The sequence below is a fragment of the Lithobates pipiens genome, unplaced genomic scaffold (assembly GCF_037356315.1).
Source record: "Lithobates pipiens isolate NorthernLeopardFrog02 unplaced genomic scaffold, aLitPip1_a1.2 Scaffold_8, whole genome shotgun sequence".
In the NCBI taxonomy this organism is placed as follows: domain Eukaryota; kingdom Metazoa; phylum Chordata; class Amphibia; order Anura; family Ranidae; genus Lithobates; species Lithobates pipiens.
The window spans coordinates 122,479,278-122,499,817 of NW_027507903.1; the positions used below are offsets into that span (position 1 = coordinate 122,479,278).

At 42.8% G+C, this 20,540-nt stretch overlaps 1 protein-coding gene across 1 annotated transcript in view; it reads left to right on the forward strand.

The window, feature by feature from the left end:
- The window catches only part of LOC143963099 (mucosa-associated lymphoid tissue lymphoma translocation protein 1 homolog), an 81,762-nt gene that overhangs the window by 27,038 nt on the left and 34,184 nt on the right, over positions 1 to 20,540 (forward strand). The window contains exons 3-8 of the mRNA XM_077472663.1: positions 2,969 to 3,087; positions 5,687 to 5,840; positions 6,392 to 6,570; positions 13,949 to 14,045; positions 14,147 to 14,194; positions 20,304 to 20,330. Of these exons, the coding sequence (XP_077328789.1) occupies positions 2,969 to 3,087; positions 5,687 to 5,840; positions 6,392 to 6,570; positions 13,949 to 14,045; positions 14,147 to 14,194; positions 20,304 to 20,330 (624 nt within the window). The remainder of the gene's footprint in view (positions 1 to 2,968; positions 3,088 to 5,686; positions 5,841 to 6,391; positions 6,571 to 13,948; positions 14,046 to 14,146; positions 14,195 to 20,303; positions 20,331 to 20,540) is intronic.

Here is a 20,540-nt window from a genome sequence, read left to right on the forward strand (position 1 = left end):
TAAATGACACTGGCAGGGAGGGGGTTAACACTAGGGGGAGATCAATGGGTTAAATGTGTGTACCCTAGGTGTGTTCTAACTGTATGGGGATAGGACTGAGTAGGAGAGGAGATATTTCGCTGTTCCTACATAGTAGAAACAAACAACATGTCTCCTCTCTTCTGTCAGCACAGGGATTTACACACAAGTCCCCATGCTGGCTCTCATTCACATGATCTCGCATGGCCGGCAGCTATCACAACTGTGAGCCACGCACATCGGGTCCCCTGCCGTGCACCCTCTGGCGGCTCTTAAAGGAGCCCCATACCTATACAGGGTTTTTTGTCAAGGGGAGCCATTCTGCCCCGTATATGCATGTGAGACGGTCAGGAACTGGTTAACTGTATGATGGTTGTCAAAGCAAAAATTATTTAAGTAAGTGTTAAGATTAGGGTTTATATATCCACTTGACTATACTGTATATAAATCAGTGAAACCCATGTATTGGCTAGCAGACAAGGTAAACTAGACCAACCCTAGGGATAGCTCTGCCACATTTTGAAATTTTGGCCTAAGGTTCACAGATCACAAATGCATTTTAATCATTCTCTATGTCAGTAATGAGCAACTTACAGTATCTGACAAAAGTGAGTACACCCCTCACATTTTTGTAAATATTTTATTATATCTTTTCATGTGAGAAAAATACTGAAGAAATTACATTTTGCTACATTGTAAAATTGTGAGTGTACAGCTTGCATAACAGTGTACATTTGCTGTCCCCTCAAAATAACTCACACAGACATTAATAAGTGAGTATACCCTTAAGTGAAAAATGTCCAAATTGGGCCCAAAGTGTCAATATTTTGTGAGTCCACCATTATTTTCCAGCACTGCCTTAACCCTCTTGCGTATTAAGTTCACCAGAGCTTCACAGGTTGCCACTGGAGTCCTTTTCAACTCCTCCATGATGACATCACGGAGCTGGTGGATGTTAGAGACTTGGTGCTCCTCCACCTTCCATTTGAGGATGCCCCACAGATGCTCAATAGGGTTTAGGTCTGGAGACATGCTTGGCCAGTCCATCACCTTTACCCTCAGCTTTTTTAGCAAGGCAGTGGTCGTCTTGGAGGTGTGTTTGGGGTCTTTATCATGCTGGAATACTGCCCTGCAGCCCAGTCTCCAAAGGGAGGGGATCATGCTCTGCTTCAGTATGTCACAGTTCATGTTGGCATTGATGATTCCCTTAATGAACTGTAGCTCCCTAGTCCCGGAAGCACTCATGCAGCCCCAGACCATGACACTCCCACCCCAATTCTTGACTGTAGGCAAGTCACACTTGTCTGTACTCCTCACCTGGTTGCTGCCACACACACTTGACACTATCTGAACCAAATAACTTTTTCTTGGTCTCATCAGACCACAGGACATGGTTTCAGTAATTCATGTCTTTAGTCTGCTTGTCTTCAGCAAACTGTTTGCAGGCTTTCTTATGCATCATCGTTAGAAGAACAAAACGGATTGACCACAGATCTAAGATTGATCGTTTTACAGTTTTATTGCAGATTTTTATTCAGTTTTTTTATGGTTTTAGTTGTTGCGCCTCCACTGGTTTTGTTTCATTGTTAGAAGAGGTTTCCTTCTGGGAAAAAGAGAAATGTATCTGGGTATGGCTAGCTTAATTGTCAAGCTAACCAACACATACTGATGCTTCTAAATTTGGTCTGGGCGTCTAGGCTTCAAAAACCTTCGGTCATGAAGGGGTTAATCATATAGCTATTTACAGAGCTTTAATATTAAAGTATGCAAAAGTGTAGCTAAAGCCAACTTGTTTTATTTTCCTTTTGGATGGAGTGGGGAATGAGTTCCGACCTGTCTGTTTCTTATGGATTTTTTGTTTGTTTGCCGAGGCAGGGTGATGATGTCACTATTTCCACCTCATCCAATCAGACGGGGTGGTGAAGTCACAACCTCCACCTCGTCCAATCAGAGAGCGCTTTGCATTCATTGAGTAAATGCAAAGGGTTTTCTGAGTGGTGCTTGTGGAGAGTGAGTGACCTCCGGCGGAAGCTGGTGGTGATCACTGGAGTAGTGGTGTATCGGTGTCTACTACAGTGATTTCCAGCTTCAGTGGGGATCAGCCAGGTATGGAACATGTACACTTAGGCAGGTCAAATTCGCACGATTGACCCATAAGAACAGACAGTGCTGACAGCAAAATCTGTCCTGCTGAGCTATTGTCTGGTCCCGGCGGGGGAAGTCTTCCCTGTCGGGAGAGACAGTAAATATTGCTAGCGGTTGCTATAATTGCAAGAGAATCCGGCAGGCTGGTTGTGCCCAGGTTGATCAATCGAGACATTTGGCCTGTTCATTAACAGTTCGAATCTCGGTCAGTGAAATGGATATTTTATAGATAGGCAACTCCTATCCTCATATTGATTAGTGGTTCCAAATGAATAATAACTACTGCAGTAGGGAACAGACACAAAAGATACACTCGGCATCTTTCCAAATAACCGTTCTCCTTTATTATGACGCATTTGAAGGCTTTTACGTAGGTAGGCTGATTACGTAGGTATCACATTAATATTACAATTGTATGTTTATGGTAACAAGGGGCGTTGCATAGGCAGGCTAATTCTAATCAGGACTCGAAAAAATGCAAAACATGTACTGAAAACATTATTAGTGCCGTGTGCACAGTGAGGGCATTGTGCAATACATACAAAATAGAATACAATTATATACAGAACCTACAAATTTCCATTATAGTCAGTTCCTGCTGAACTGGCCGAGATTCGAACTGTGTATGGCCGGCCTTACTTTAGTCCAAGCTGGACCAAGGTGACTATGCAAAAACATCCATTCCTGGAATTCTGCTTTAACATAGGGTCTTAGATGTAGAAAACATATTTTTATGTATTTGAGATGTGAGAGCTTGTTACATATGTTTGTCAATGGAAATAACACGCCTCCTCCTTTATTGTAGAAATCCAAATCACAGAGCAACCTGTGTGTGCCTGTGTTCCCCCGGACTTTCCCCTCACTCTACGCTGTCGGGCCCAAGGTCCCACAAGGCTCTGTTATCAGTGGTTTGTGCAGTCAGAGGTAATACTAACAGATTTACTTGTATAAGTAATCCACAGTGTTTATTAATAGAATTCTGACCTCACCGGGCAAACATGTTTGAAGAGTTGCTTCCTTTTTTGCTCTTCTTGTCTGAAAGAACTTACATTTCCACTGCAGAGGAAACATTTTACAATAAATCACCTTCTTTCTCTGCTGGTTAGCAGCTTGGTTATTCATAGTGTTATTCATCTGTCTGCAGTATATTGTTAAGTTTTCCACTTTAATACACTGGGGGGAATTTATTGACTTTACTAGTCGGTGACACATCTTTTGTGCAACCATGTTATTGCCTGGATTCATGAACATACTGCCTTCAAGTTGGAACTTCTCCCTAGTACCTCAGAATCGTGAGCACTACAGCAGCCAGTAGAGAGGTGGCCACTGTGGAATGGGTGGGGTGGGACACCAGTTTGGAAGATGGGGATAAGCTGTACCATGGTACAATGAACGTATTATACTGACTAATGAAGGCAAGTGCGGGCACTTTTTGTGTAGACTTTTTACGATCTATTACATTTAAAAAGTTAGTTCCATGTTATGTTCTTTTTTTTTTTGCTTTCTTTATTCATAATTTTTATTATAGTATAAAACATTGTAGACATATCATGAGAAAACAAACGTGGCCCAAACTAATTATTTAATTTACTAACTAATGCAGCTGCTGTGTGCTGTACTATACTGTAGAGCTGCACGATTCTGGCTAAAATGAGAATCACGATTTTTTTGCTTAGAAGATAGATCACAATTCTCTCACGATTCTTGCAGCGTAACATGATCTTTCACATTAAAACAAAAAAAATTGTGCTAACTTTACTGTTTCGTTCTTTTTATTTATTGAAGTGTATTTTCTCCCCAAAAAAATTGCATTTGAAAGACTGCTGGGCAAATACAGTTTGACATAAAATATTGCAGCAATTGCCATTTTATTCCCTAGGGTCTCTGCTAAAATAAATATATATGTGTATATATATATATCTATATATACAGTATATATATATATATATATATATATATGTATGTATGTATATATGGGTATATATATATATATATATATATATATATATATAAAAACAATTGGACACGAGCTTCGATGTAAATTCTTCTTTTACTTTGCATCCAAACTCGTGTCCCGTCATTTTTTCTAAACATTTAATGGTGGAGTATTGGAAGTACCACTTTGACGCAGCTTTGACATTTGAATATTGTTTAAGGGAGTAACCTGCCCGAATTTTGATATATATATATATATATATATATATATATATATATATATATATATATATATTGATTTTAACTTAAGAAAGAAGTGTCAGAAAAAGATTTAGAGTTTAAGTGGTTAAACTGTCTGCATTTACACGTGGTTGAAAGCTTGGCAGACTGCCCAGATTATTTGTTTACACAAGAAGTTCTATCCCTTTAAGAAGTAAGTGTTAGTTACAATGTTTCAAGTTCTAAACTTGGCAGATTGCCCCGGATGCTTTCTTTTGACAGCTGAGTGAGCAGATAATCTCTCCACTTGTTTATATGAAAGAATCGCCTACTCTCAGTGGGAGAGATTGTCAGAGGGGGTGAATCAAGATTGCGTTTTTTTTAACGATTAATCATGCAGCTCTACTATACTGTAGCAGCATCAGCTACATACAAGTATTCCAAAGCAGTAAGGTTGACTTCCCATCTGCTGCCGAAACCAAACTGAGTCAGTCTGAATGGTTCTCAGCAATTCAGGAGACGCTTTGTATTTTTATCAATACAAGATCTTCTTGGATTGGCCAAGGTGGAAATTGTGACATCATCTGCCCGTCTCTCCACATTGGCCAATCAGAGGATGCCTTGTATTCATTGCTAAGAAGACAAGGTTTCTCCTGAATGGCAGGGAAGCTTTCAGGCCTTCTCCATTTTGTTCCGGCAGCTGACGGGTAGTCGCCCGTACTGTTGCAGCCCACAGCTCTCCATTCTGTATGTAGCTGATGCTACTACATAGTGCAGCGTGTGCAGCGGCTGCATCAGTTAGTAATGAAATTAGTTTGTTTGGAAGAAACTATTTAAAGTCAAAATAAATTGGAATTCTACTTTAATAATTAAGGTAGGGGGTCTAACTATTATCCTTGATGTCTTAGAAAACAAGAGCTAACTCTAGAATCATCTGTAGTTAAAGTAGAATTATAGACAAAAGTTTTTCCATTTTGGATAGAGTAATGGACGGTGATCCAAGGGACATAGGGGTTTATTTACTAAAACTGGAACATGCAAAATCTGGTGCAGTAAACACATTAAATTTTCTGTATGAAGATGCGTTTCAAGCAGAAATCCAGTTCTTTCTTATGTGGTTGGTTTGCATCTGCAGTTTAGCATTTTTTAAAGAAAAACTCTTTGGCCCTACTCTTTGGCCCTAGGGGTGTGCATTACCATGCACGAAAACTGCAAAGCATGTGCCTACATGTAAATGAACCCTCAAACTCTTTAATTCAGACAACATTCAACAGAGACATTAGCTCCTTTAAGTCCATACAAAGATTTGCTTTCATTATATTGTGATTTTTTTATGGGATCCAGTAACATGAATTCTTCCTATTATCAGTCCACAGATTCTCAAGAAATTCCAGGGGCCACCCTGCCTGACCTGCACATCGAGGCCAGGCGAACACAACTGTACGTCTGTCGCATAAATGACCAGCATCACATCTTATTCAGCCATTGGGTGAAGGTGAAAGTGTTGAGAAACCTTCCCAAGGGTAAGATTTCCATGAATGTAGAGCAAAATTTGCACACACACAGATAAGCCTCCTACTGTTGAAGTCCTGAAGAGGAGCATGAGAGGAGTTAACAAGGGAACTAGAGAGCAGGAGGTCCTGGGAGGAGAGAAGGGGACGATTTGGGTGATATCTGCAGATGAGGTTGGTGATGTAGCTGGGGGCAATGTTGTGGGTGGCCTTGTATGTTGTGGTTAGCATTTTGAATTTTATACGGTGGGGAAGCCAGTGAAGGGATTGGCAGAGAGGGGCAACAGTCACAATAAATAAAGCCAAAAGCAAAATGCAGTAAAATTGCTAAAAACGAGATCTGTTTGGTTGCTATTTCAATAGACTTTATGGCAGAAGTTAGTTTAATAAGTTGAACAATAGTGGAAATCCAAGACAAGAGGTAATATTATGTGAACAATATGTAAGAGCGAAATATGTAGAAAATGAATTTGGATATTTTGCTTGAACAATGTGTAGTCTGGATATGTTATATGGTTTACAGGTTTACAGGTAACAATTTATTATTTTACTTGCTATTTTAGGCTGCCACCCGTACGACTGGAATGGTGAGCCTATCATAATAACCAATCCGGTCTCTGCACATGTGAAATCCCACAAACCTGCCAAGCTTCAGTGCAGTGCTTTGGGAATACCAGCACCTGAATACCAGTGGTACCACAATGGGCTCTGCCAGCTTCATCAAAGGGAGATGCAGATCACGGTGAGATTGCAGTTTTTCCATCGTGCTCCTCTTTGCCAAAAACTGTAATAATACAATAGAATGCAAAGACAGCAATTTGTACACTACCTCAATTCATTGTGGCCTTTATAACATCAACTGGTCCATATACAGGATATATACAGTATAATGTAGTGGCACATGTGCAGCAAAAGACAGAGCTAGAAGTGTCATGCTTGAGAAGTTGATTCTAAGACCACAAAATGATGGCAAGACAGTAACTGGTTTCAAATATATAAAATATGGCACCAGTGCATCATGCTCTGTAAGCAGTTTCTTCATTTATCCAGCTGTTCTATACATTTTATGCATTCAATCTTGGAGTAGAATTAAAGTGGTGTTGTCACCAAAAAAATAGTTTAAAATTCTTTAAAAAAATAAATAAAAATAATTGAAAAAATTTTTTTTTACTCACCTATAAATGCCTGTTGCTAGGGGGTCCCTCGTAGTCTGCCTTCTTCATTGCCCGGGCTGGTGACATCACATCCCCTCACGCCGCACAGTCATCTGGGACCTGTCACATGTCCCAGATGACTGTGCGGCGTATCACGGCGCCTTGCGCCGCTCGCGCATGTGCAGTGGGTGCCCGGCTGTGAAGCCACAGCCGGGTGCCCACAGTAAGAATGACGGCGCCGTGAGCGGAGCGGGGAACGAGGGGGGCTTTGTTCCCCTGCATCGCTGGACCCTGGGACAGGTAAGTGTCCGATTATTAAAAGTCAGCAGCTGCAGTATTTGTAGCTGCTGACTTTAAATTATTATTTTTTTTTAGGGGGCACCCCACTTTAAAGAGTAATTCCACTTTTGTTGAAAAAAAACATCCCCTCTGGGTGATTTATGTACAATGCAAGGTTTTTTACAAACTTTGTTGCAGATTTGTACTTTTTTCTGCTCTGAATTACAGCATTGCAGATTGAAAAGAAAAGGTCATTTTAGAAAACATTCAATTACAATAAGGCTTGTGTCGCAATTGTATACGCTATATTTCTTTATTTGATCATTTTTTTCACATGAAAGTGGAGTTACTCTTTACATTTTGTAGATACTTTTAATTGTTGGAAATTTACAAGTAGCTCATTTTTTTTGTTGGCTTTGGTGACATTTTTAACAACTTAAGCCTCATGCACACGAGACGCAGTTAAACGCGCGTTCAGATGCAGTTGGACAGTTTTTTCAACTGCACCTGAACTCATTCAATGTTATCCTATGTGTCCATGCACACAGTCTCGTTTTTTTCCGTTTATATGCAGTTGCGTTTAATCTCGTTTTTCCAGAAGCAAAAAAATGCGTTCAGAAACAAAAATTTCTGCGTTTCAGACGCAAAACGCGGCAAAACGCGGTAAAACGTGGCAAAACGCCGCTACCGCGTTTAGCCGCGTTTGCGTTTATATGCGTTTTTAAAGGTGACCTTTTTTTTTACATTAAAAATCTCAAAAATGATTGCAAATGATGAAAAACCATTAGAAAAATATTTTAAACAATTGCAATTGCAAGTGGACAATCCACAACTTGTGGCAAGTGACGTGGCAAGTGGACAATCCACAACTTGTGGCAAGTGACATGGCAGGTGGCAAGTGATGTGGCAAGTGGACAATCCACAACTTGTGGCAAGTGACGTGGCAGGTGAAGTGGCAAGTGACGTGGAAAGTGGACAATAGACAACTTGTGGCAGGTGACGTGGCAAGTGACCTGGCAGGTGACGCGGCAAGTGACTTGGCAGGTGACGTGGCAAGTGGAAAATCAACAACTTGTGGCAGGTGACTGGCATGTGACGTGGCAAGTGGACAATAGACAACTTGTGGCAGGTGACGTGGCAAGTGACCTGGCAGGTGACGCGGCAAGTGACTTGGCAGGTGACGTGGCAAGTGGAAAATCAACAACTTGTGGCAGGTGACTGGCATGTGACGTGGCAAGTGGACAATCCATAACTTGTGGCAGGTGACGTGGCAAGTGACGTGGCAAGTGGACAATCCACTTGTGGCAGGGGACGTGGCAAGTGACGTGGCAAGTGGACAATCCACTTGTGGAAGGTGATGTGGCAAGTGACGTGGCGAGTGGACAATCCACAACTTGTGTCAGGTGACGTGGCAAGTGGACAATCCACAACTTGTGGCAGGTGATGGGGCAAGTGATGTGGCAAATGGACAATCCACTTGTGGCAGGGGATGTGGCAAGTGACGTGGCAAGTGGACAATCCACATCTTGTGGCAGGTGACGTGGCAGGTGACGTGGAAAGTGGTGTGGCAAGTGGACAATCCACAACTTGTGGCAGGTGATGTGGCTGGTGACGTGGTAAGTGGACAATCCACAACTTGTGGCAGATGGCATGGCAGGTGACGTGGAAAGTGGACAATCCACATCTTGTGGCAAGTGACGTGGCAGGTGATGTGGCAAGTGACGTGGCAAGTGGACAATCCACAACTTGTGGCAGGTGATGTGGCAAGTGATGTGGCAGGTGATGTGACAAGTGGACAATCCACATCTTGTGGCAAGTGACGTGGCAGCTGACGTGGCAAGTGACGTGGCAGGTGACGTGGCAAGTGACATGGCAAGTGGACAATCCACATCTCGTGGCAAGTGACGTGGCAGGTGATGTGGCAAGTGACGTGGCAAGTGGACAATCCACAACTTGTGGCAGGTGACGTGGCAGGTGATGTGGCAAGTGACGTGGCAGCTGACGTGGCAAGTGGACAATCCAAAACTTGTGGCAGGTGACGTGGCAAGTGACGTGGCAGGTGACGTGGCAAGTGATGTGGCAAGTGGACAATCCACAGCTTGTGGCAAGTGACGTGGCAAGTGGACAATCCACAACTTGTGGCAGGTGACGTGGCAAGTGACGTGGCAGGTGAAGTGGCAAGTGACGCGGCAAGTAGACAATCCACAACTTGTGGCAGGTGATGTGGCAAGTGACGTGGCAGGTGATGTGGCAAGTCACGTGGCAAGTGGACAATCCACAACTTGTGGCAGGTGATGTGGCTGGTGACGTGTCAAGTGGACAATCCACAGCTTGTGGCAGGTGGCATGGCAGATGACGTGGAAAGTGGACAATCCACATCTCGTGGCAAGTGACGTGGCAGCTGACGTGGCAAGTGACGTGGCAAGTGGACAATCCAAAACTTGTGGCAGGTGACATGGCAAGTGATGTGGCAGGTGACGTGGCAAGTGATGTGGCAAGTGGACAATCCACAGCTTGTGGCAAGTGACGTGGCGAGTGGACAATCCACAACTTGTGGCAGGTGACGTGGCAGGTGACGTGGCAAGTGAACAATCCACAACTTGTGGCAGGTGACGTGGCAAGTGACGTGGCAGGTGATGTGGCAAGTGATGCGGCAAGTAGACAATCCACAACTTGTGGCAGGTGATGTGGCTGGTGACGTGGCAAGTGGACAATCCACAGCTTGTGGCAGGTGGCATGGCAGATGACGTGGAAAGTGGACAATCCACATCTCGTGGCAAGTGACGTGGCAGGTGATGTGGCAAGTGACGTGGCAAGTGGACAATCCACAATTTGTGGCAGGTGACGTGGCAGGTGATGTGGCAAGTGGACAATCCCCAACTTGTGGCAAGTGACGTGGCAAGTGGACAATCCACAACTTGTGGCAGGTGCCGTGGCAAGTGACACGGCAAATGCAAGTGTACAACTGCTCTCTATGCTGCTGCTGCTCACTCTGATCAAAATAGCAGAAATAGTTAAAAAAAATGCTTTGAGAGCTTGGGGAGGGTCTACATGATGTTATCTTTATAAACGCGTCTAAACGCAAACGCGTCTAAACGCGTCTAAACGCGTCTAAACGCGACATGCAAACGCGGCAAAACGCGCGTTTCTAAACGCGCGTTTCAGCTTTTTTTTAACAGAGGTTTCATCTGCGTCTCGTGTGCATGAGGCCTTAGTCAAAATCATGAGTCAGAGGATCTTGTGTGCTTGGAATGGTGATGATGGTAAGTAAATTAGTGTCTCTAATCCATAAAGAAGCAAAACAGACCTTGCCAAAGAGGAGTTCTGTTTAAAAAATTTAATTAAGTCAACAGCTACAAGTACTGCAGCTGCTGACTTTTAATAATGGGACAATTATCTGTCCCAGGGTCCAGCTATGCGGGGGAACACGTCCCACTCCTCTCCCCCTCCTCTCTGTAGCGCCGGCATTGTAACTGTGGGTACCCGGCTGTGGCTTCACAGCCAGGCACCCACTGTGCATGCGCAAGCCACGCTGCGCGCCATGACTGGCCGGGCAATCCTCTGGGACCTGTGACGTGTCTGAGATGATTGCCGAGAGGGAGGGGGGGAGTTGATCTTCCTTCCGATCTCCCTTCCGGTGCTGCGGTGCGCTGGGAGGAAGTGGGAGTTTGGAGGGTATCCACAACCACCCCCCCCCCCAAGAAATGACATGCCAAATGTGGCATGTCAGGGGGTCACCTCCCTTAAAGCGGAAGTTCCATTTTTGGGTGGAACTCTGATTTAAAGTGTTACTAAATACTGTTACTAAACCCAGGACCCTGCATTCACTATATCTGGTCTCCCACAGTACACAGAAAATGGAAATGCAATTATTTTAGTAAATTTAAACTGCTTAATACCTTTTCTCAGCAGTATATAGCAGTCTTATGACTTCTATCAGTGTCTGGTCAAAGCTTGTAGGAGGAGTTTTCATTCTCCTCCGACTGTCCTAACAGCATGCAGGACCCCTGACCCTCTGTCTGGACAGTGCTGATTGGCCCTGTGCTGATCACACGCAAGAAAAAAAATACTCTCTAGCAATATACACCAAACTGGGCATGTGCAGAGTAACTCCAAGTCTCTGTACTATGAGGCGATAGATTGGGGACTGTGGAAGAAAAAGTATCAGAGACAGGACAAAACAGCTTTTTTTACACAGTGCAGAGGATTGACCCATTAGGTTCCACAGCAGGCATAACAAGCATGCTTACTGCATATACAGACAGATTTTACTGTTGTGGGTTTAGTAACACTTTAAATATTATTAATCCTTATGCTGCTAGCCTTAGTAAATAACTAGGAAGGTTTATTATGTTTATTAAATTTTTTTTTACATTTCTTCAGTTACTTCCTGGTTTCTGGCCAAGGCCAAAATGATGCCATACTGTACATCTCAAGGGTCTTAATGGGCATTTCCTTTTCTTTCTGGGGGAGGGGTGAATGGGCTTTCTCAGCTAAACACATCCTCCTGCTGCATGTCTGAGCTAAGGGCAAATGGATTCCAGGTAGTAAATGCAACATGGATTATCTGTCCTTTTTCAAGATGGCCACAGCTAGCAATGCTAGGGGGGTGTTTTTCAAAGCAATTTCTAAATAAAATAAACCATGAAAATTTGGATATACAGTGCCTTCACCCCCCTTGCCATTTTTCGTGTTTTGTTGCCTCACAACCTGGAATTAACATGGATTGTTTGAGAATTTGCATTATTTAATTTACAGAACATGCCCACAACTTTGAAGATTTATTTTATTTTATTGTGAAGCAAACAACAAATAGGACAAAATAACAGAAATAATCAATGTGCATAACTATTCACCCCACTAGAGCCACCTTTTGCGACTTTGGATATGTGTCTCGGATTTGTCGCTTTGGATAAGTCTCTATGAGCTTGCCACATCTTACCACTGGGATTTTTGCCCATTCCTTCTTGCAAAACTGCTCCATCTCCTTCAAGTTGGATGGTTTGCGCTTGTGAACAGCCATTTTTAAGTCTGACCACAGATTTTCTATTGGATTCAGGTCTGGGCTTTGACTAGGACATTCCAACACATTTACATGTTTCCCCTTAAACCACTCAAGTGTTGCTTTAGCAGTGTGTTTGGGGTCATTGTCCTGCTGGAAGGCGAACCTCCATCCTAGCCTCAAATTACACACAGAGTGGTACAGGTTTTGCTCAAGAATATCCCTGTATTTAGCACCATCCGTCTATCCCTCAACTCTGACCAGTTTCCCAGTCCTGACTGCTGAAAAATATCCCCACAGCATGATGCTGCCACCACCATGTTTCACTGTTGGGATGGTGTTCTTTGGGTGATGTGATGTGTTAGCTTTGCGCCAGACATAGTGTATTCTTTGATTGCCAAAAAAAGTTACATTTTAGTCTCATCAGACCAGAGAACCTTCCTCCATGCCTTTTCGTAAACTCAAAACGTGTCATTTTGTTTTATGCTGAAAGTCATGTTCTTCTGGCTACGCTGCCATAAAGCCCAACTCTATGGAGCGTACAGCTTATTGTCGTCCTTTGTACAGATACTCCAGTCTCTGCTGTGGAACTCTGCAGCTCCTCCAGGGTTACCTTAGGTCTCTGTGCTGCCTCTCTGATTAATGCCCTCCTTGCCCAGTCCGTGAGTTTTGGTGAGCGGATATTTTTTTATATCCTAACCCTGACTTGTACTTCTCAACAACATTGTTCCTTACTTGTTTGGAGAGTTCCTTGGTCTTCCTGACAGCGTTTGGTTAGTGGTGCCTCTTGCTAGGTGTTGCAGCCTCTGGGGCCTTTCAAAAAGGTGTGTGTATGTAATGACAGATCATGTGACACTTAGATTGCACACAGGTGGACATCATTTCACTAATTATGTGACTTCTGAAGGTAATTGGTTGCACCAGAGCTTCTAATGGGCTTCATAACAAAGGGGGTGAATACATACGCACATGCCAATTATTACGTTTTAATAATTTTATGTCTATATTTTTCTCATTTTACTTCACCAACTTAGACTATTGTGTTCTGATCCATCACATATAATTCAGATTAAAAAAAACATTGAACTAAAGGCTGTCAAATAGGTAAAAAGCCAAAGGGGGTGAATACTTTTGCAAGGCACTGTATGGGTGAGTTTGCTTTGAATATTAAAAACAAAATAAAAATTATTTTTGGTTTGTGGTGTTCAGATAAAGTTAAGTTCCACTTTAACTATTGGGATAACCCTGAGAAAATAGGAAATGTGCTGCTTTTTTTAAATCCTAAAGCCTTAGGGCCGGTTCACACAGGGGGCGATGCGAGGCGACACCGACTTGCCTCGCCGCGACCTGCCGCGACCTCAGCGGCGACTTGCAAATGACTTCTGTATAGAAGTCAATGCAAGTCGCCCCGAGGTCGTCCAAAAGTAGTACAGGAACCTTTTTTCTGAGTCGGAGCGACTCGAGTCGCTCCTCTCAGAACGGTTCCATTGTACAGAACGGGGGCGACTTGTCAGGTCGCAGCGAGGCAAGTCGTGTCGCCTCGCATCGCCCCCAGTGTGAACCGGCCCTTATTAACGACAGAATCCATTTACTGATATAAAACAAATAACAAAAACGCATAAAAATGTATTCCATATTAAATAGCAGAGTGTAATAGAAATAATAATTTGTATACTTTGTTTTAGATCAAGTCAATGAAGCCTACAGACTGTGGCAGCTACCTGTGTTGTGTGTCTAATGCCCATGGGGAAAGGTGGAGTGAAGCTGCAGAACTAAGCATAGGTACAAATACACATAGCTCCATTTTGTTTAGTAAATCATCAGTTGGTATTTATGGACTGTGAGGGCTAAATTCTTGAAAATAAAATGTTTTTGTCTTTCAGAGGAAGACATTATTTTCCAGCAAACCCCACCACCTTCTGTAGCAGCAGGTAATGAATCTGTGTTGCAAGTTTCCTAAGAATTACAGACTAGAGAAAACTTTTTTGTGCATTTAAGTTGGACCTCAAGCCTGAACATTCTTACTTTTATCGGTTTAAAGCCACTATTGGGATCTCACTGTCATTTTTTCCCTTGAGAAGGATTTCTCCCATTTATTGCAATGGCAGATCTCACCGAGACAGGAATAAGGGGGAATCACTCCAAAGGGGCCATAGACCACAATAAAACTAATTTTGTAGAGGGGTGTGGAAGGGTTAAAACCTCTATCAGTGTTTTGTTGCTACCTGTGTCCTGGTTGGGCAGGTTTTTAATCCCTTTCTTTAACCGACTGCCGACTGCCCCATAGCACATTTATTGTTACAGGTCGGCCGCACTGCGCAGAATCATGTATATATATACATAATTCTGCACTTCTGGGTTTTGGGTGCGAGTGCACCCCTGTCGGTGGCTCACTTCCACTGTGAATTTACACGGCAGAAGCTGATCAGCGGTTCCCACGGACCCAGTGCCCGCCAGCACCCACAAATCATTTGGCACACTGACAGAATGGCAGTCTGCCTATGTAAAGAAGGTAGATTGCCGTTCTTTCAGTACAGAAGACATGGATATTGTGTCTCTGTAGAGCAGGAACACCGATCAATGCCTTCTACTAGTAAAATCACCTCCTCCACTACACTTAAACATTATCTAGGCACACCGTTAACCCTTTGATTGCCTCTGATGTTAACCCCTTCCCTGCCAGTGTCATTAGTACAGTGACAGTGCATATTTTTAGCACTGATCACTGTAATAATGTCACTGGCCCCTAAAAAAACTGTCAAAAGTGTCAGCATTCCATTAGTAAAAGCAACTCCCCCACTACACTGAAACATTATCTAGGCAAACCGTTAACCCTTTGATCGCCCCTGGTGTTAACCTCTTCACTGCCAGTGTCATAAGAACAGTGACTGTGCATATTTTAAGCACTGATCACTGTAATAATGTCACTGGTCCTCAAAAAACTGTCAAAAGTGTCAGTTAAGTGTCCGATTTATACACTGCAATATCGCTATAAATCGTTGATCGCTGCCATTACAAATAAAAAAAATGATGAAGAAATTTGTTTTTTTATTTATTTTATTTTTTTTATTGGATGTGTTTTAGAGCAGAAAGTAAAAAAATAAATAATATATATATATATATATTTTTTTTTTTTTTTTTTTTTTTAATTGACGACTGTTCTTTGTTTATAGCGCAAAAAAAAAAAAATTAAAATGCAGAGGTGATCAATTACCACTAAAAGAAAGCTCTATTTGTGGGAAAAAAGGACATAAATTTTATTTGGGTATTATGTCGCACGGCCACGCCAGTTAAAGTAACGCAGTACCGTGTCACAAAAAATGGCCTGGTCAGGAAAGGGGGTAAACCTTCTGGGGGTGAAGTGGTTAAGGCCCCTTTCACACGTGGCAGAATCCATCCAAGCGGATCCACCTGATTACCGGGGGATCTCTCTGCTGATCCCAGCTGAGCAGGTCGGATGACAGGTCTGTGTCTGCTCCGTTAAGCAGAGCAGACACAGCACTCTGTTCTCTATAGGGCGGTCGGATGGAAACAGACTGCTTGTCAGTTTCCATTCGATTGCCATTCTATACGATCTGCCAGATGGATGGTGAACGTAACGCCATACGTCTGTTTTGAGCGGATCAGATTGGATGCTGGCGAGTGGTAGCAGACACATGTCTGCTGACATCCGCCACCCTATAGAGAACAATGGGTGGTCCGATCTGGGTCATCTAAAAAACGGGCAAGTTGGCCAGATCGGTCCAGCTTCAGTTTATATCAGTTGGCACACCCATCTTCAATTTAACCCATTTTACATCCATTTTTGCATTGTTTTTTTTTAGTTGCTGAAGAAACTAATCATAGATGACAAACGTATAAATAAAAAATATGTTACGTGCCTAAAAATGGATATAAATGGAATGGACATAAACAGAGGACATCCGCTTACATCCATCTAAACAGAAAAGGAAGCTACCTGAATGGACTCAGATGTAAGTCGATGTAAATCGACACTCATCCGTTTACATCTGCAAGCCCATAGGAATAAATGAAGAGAAAACTCACCCAAGCTCTAGGTGCAGGTATGTGTACAGGGTAGTCAGTGCTCTGGCTAATTAAATATCCAATGGATCCATAACAAGTACAAGCCAGAAACGCGACAGCTTCTTCATTGGAAAACGTTTATTTAGTCATTAAAGCAGTAATATAACCCCAAAATGCTGATGTGTGTTGGCCTAAGCCTTCACCATAGCATCACGATGAAGGCCATGATGAAGGCTTAGGCCAAAATGCATCAGTTTTGGATTATGTTACTGCTTTGATGCCTAAATAAAAGTTTTCCAATGAAGAAGCTGTCGAGTTCCCGGCTTGTACTTGTTATGGATCCATAGGAATAAATTGCTGTCCATTTTTCATCTAAAAACGGACAGATGAAAAAAGAATGAACGGAAAGCCCATGTGAATTGGCCTTTAATCAGATCATTTTTTATTGAGAACATTTTGATGTTTTTTGGAATGAAATAAAAACCTTACAAAACTGAAAACTAAGTTAAAAACAAACAAGAAGAAAATAACATAATTGTGTTGCACCCACCCTATAGACAATGTGAAAATTCAAGAACAGTATCATTGGATTGAGAAACCCATTAGAGCCATAAATGCTGTAATCTAATGTGTAATCTAATGCTTTGCAAGGTAAAGGGTTTGGAGATACTCACACAATAAATTGTGTTAACAAGAATTTTCTTTTCATTTGATTGGACAATTGAAATGAATCTTCACACACTTTGGTAAATAAACTTCAATGTCTCAATAAATATCTGTAACCTGACCTCTGCTTTGTTATTTGTTGCAAATACAGAGCAATACAATTACTGTAACCGCGATAAACCACAAGTAGAGGACATGCCTACCACATTAGGTCATAGCTTCCATTTGCATGAAATCTCCCTTAGATTTTTTTTTCTGGAGCAACCCTTTTTCCGGTACGTATGTTTTCAATCTAATTTTAGAATTGGCTTCCTCTTTCCACATTGGTATAGTGAGGGCATGGTATAGCTTCTTTTTTTTTTTTTTTGGAGTTTGACAATCGTTATAACCATGCATTGGTCATCTATTTATAGCTCAGAATAACCCGAAATACAAGTCATGGGGTTGTTCTATAAAAACCTAGTGTATCCTATTAACCACTTGCCTACTGGGCACTTTCACCCCCTTCCTGCCTAGACCAATTTTCAGCTTTCAGCATTGTTACACTTTGAATAATTGTGTAGTCATGCAGCACTGTATTCAAATGAAATTTTTTTCACACAAATAGAGCTTTCCTTTGGTGGCATTTAATCACTGCTGTTTTTTTTTTTTAAAGAGCAAAAATGTTGTAAATAAGTAATTTTTCTCCTTCACTGATGTGCACTGATAAGACAGCACTTATGTGCACTGATGAGGCGGCATTGAAGGGCACAGATTAGGTGGCACTGATGAGGAGGCACTAATATGTGGCACTGATGAGCACTGATAGGTGGCACTGATGGGCACTGACAGGCAACACGGATAGGTGGCACTGATGGGCACTACTGATGAGCAGGCACTGATGGCCACTGAAGAGCAGCACTGACTGACACCACTGATGGGCACTGATTGGTGTCACTGATGGGCACTGCTGGTGCTGTACTGTAATCATGATCAGTGTCCTGATTACCTGTACAGGTCTCCCCTGCGAGGAAAATCTGCTGATCTGCTCTCCTTGCCACACACTCTGTCAGTGTGAGGCGAGGAGAGCTGATAAATGGCATTTCCTTCTTTACATGTGACTCCCTGTGATTGGACACAGCCAATCACATGGGTAAAGAGGCACTTCATCTGCTGTTTACCGAGATTGGGGTCGCGTTGTGACCTTGGAACATGGTGTGGCCACGATTGCCGCACTGACTGCCCCCCCCCCTGGTGGCACGAGAGCAGCGGTTCTGGGGCGCCGTCATATGATGTTGTTCCAGAACAAGAGTGCCACCCTGGCACCGTCAATTTACTATATGGCGGGTGGCATGTGGTTAATGAGATAAATTTGCTACCAAAGTTTGAAAAATGTAGCGCATCTCCAGAGCATGTGAAGCAGGAGTTGGGATCAGAGTGGCAAACAGGCTCTTGACAGGCAGTTCAAAAAACATAAAAACTGCTTTACGCGGCATAAGACATCTAAGGCTTTCACACTGAGGTAAAGTGCCTTAAAATAGCGCCTGAAAAGCGCCCTTAAACAGCTGCTGCTGTGTCTCCTGCTGTGTCTCCAGTGTGAAAGCCCCAAGGGCTTTCACACTGGAGCTGTGCGCTTGCAGGGTGGTCAAAAAAGTCCTGCAAGCCGCATCTTTGGATCACTGTAGGAGTGGTGCATTTACCGCTCCTAAAGCGCCCCTTCCCATTGAAAACAATGGGGCAGCACTGCAAACCTGCCTGCAAAGCACCGCTGTATCGGCGCTTTGCGAATGGTTTTAACCCCCACTATCGGCCGCATAGCACTGCTAAAATGACGGTAAAGTGGTGTTAAATATAGCGCCGCTTTACCGCCAGCGCACGCAATGCCCCAGTGTGAAAGTAGCCTAATTTTACAAAGTATCTGATTTCCTGGAGTTCAGCTTAAGGCTGGGTTCACACATGCCACGGCTCACAACAGGGAGTCCCTGTTCACCGATTCAGGTGCGAATCAGGTCTACATTTTTGCCTGAATGCGTACCTGAATTGTAACCAAAGACTCACAGGATCCTTTCCAAGTGTGGACCGCGGCCGTCCAAGAGCTGTGTAAACTGGTTCCATTGAGAGTCGGGCACACTCTCCTGTCACCGCATTCAATTTACATATATGTGATCCCAGCCCTAAATGGAAGTTGTAAATATTGGCAAAATATTGGAGGTTTGGAATTTGCTCTATAATTAAGCTAAATCTTGATGGACATATTTGATTCATAATACTTTTCAGGATTTCAGGATTTGAATGCACCCAGTTTTTGAATCTCCCATAACATAGTGTAAGCATTATTGTTGGTGTAGGGTAGCAGACTTTTCATAGTGTTCCATATTTTTTGTACAGACAGGATGCGGAGGAACAAGAATTTAGCAATACTGTACATGTATTTGAAGGGAACAGGCCAGAGATCCTGCAGGAAGTATACAGCTCTGCCAGATAAATGTGGCAGCTGCTATATAATACAACCTTGGGTTCAGGACTGCTAACCCTTTCCCATCAGTAGGGCACTTTAAATGTTCTACTTTATTTTCTAGTTTAGCCTTTTTTCTAGATTATCTCACATAACAATTTGTGGGAGGTTTGGAACATACTAAGCACTCCCCTCACTTTGACAGAAGGTAGGGGTGACTCTCCCCAAATGGAAGCTGAAGAGCCGGATAGACAGATAGACATTTGCGGCCCAAAACAATGAAAATAATACTGCTTGAATGTGCCCCTCCAAACCTGCATCCGTCAGATTAGCAAGTGAAAAGACTGGTGCAAGATAGACAGAATCAGCTTGTCATGCTCCAGTAGACTACAACAAAATGGTGACCGTCTGCACACCAACGCATTTCACCCTTTTTAGAGCTTAATTGCAGAGGTCTCTATGATTAAGCTCCGAAAAGGGCAAAACATGTCTGAGGAGTTCTCTACAGGTGGAGAACAGGAGGGGGAAAAAAAAAGTTTGGGCTAGAGTTGTACTGTAAAGGGATTTTAGAATGGGTTGTTTTAGTGAAATAAAGTAGAAAATGCACGATGGGGGAAACCTAACCCCACTTAATGAAACCCCATTTGATCTCAGCTGACTTTACTAGTTATAGAAACAGTAGATTAGTACTAGTTCTAGGCAGTGACTCAGACGGTATTGAAGCCTTTGGATCAACAAAATAGACAGATAAGTATTTGTCAAATGGAGAGCTACTGTGTTTATTTTCTCAGACTAGGTTTGCTTAAAAATAATCCTTATTTGTGGAAGAGTGATGGGCAACTAGATATATTTGCAGATTTTCAGCTGGTGTGTCATGTTATCTTCATATATTATTTCTATTTGTCACTTTGTAGGTACAAAACCATTGGAAAGATACTTTGGTGAGTGTTTTATTCGATAATTTGCCATTATGTGGGGTTATCTTAGCATTCATCCCAAGCACCAAGGAACTAGATTCGTTTCTGATTGAACCACTAAGGTGTGACAGGTTTGAACATCCAATACTTGGGCTGGGAAACAGACAACATATAGTATAGGGTGGTAGCCGATGGTTAGCACCTGCTTTGCTTGCAGGACAGACAGTCATGAAC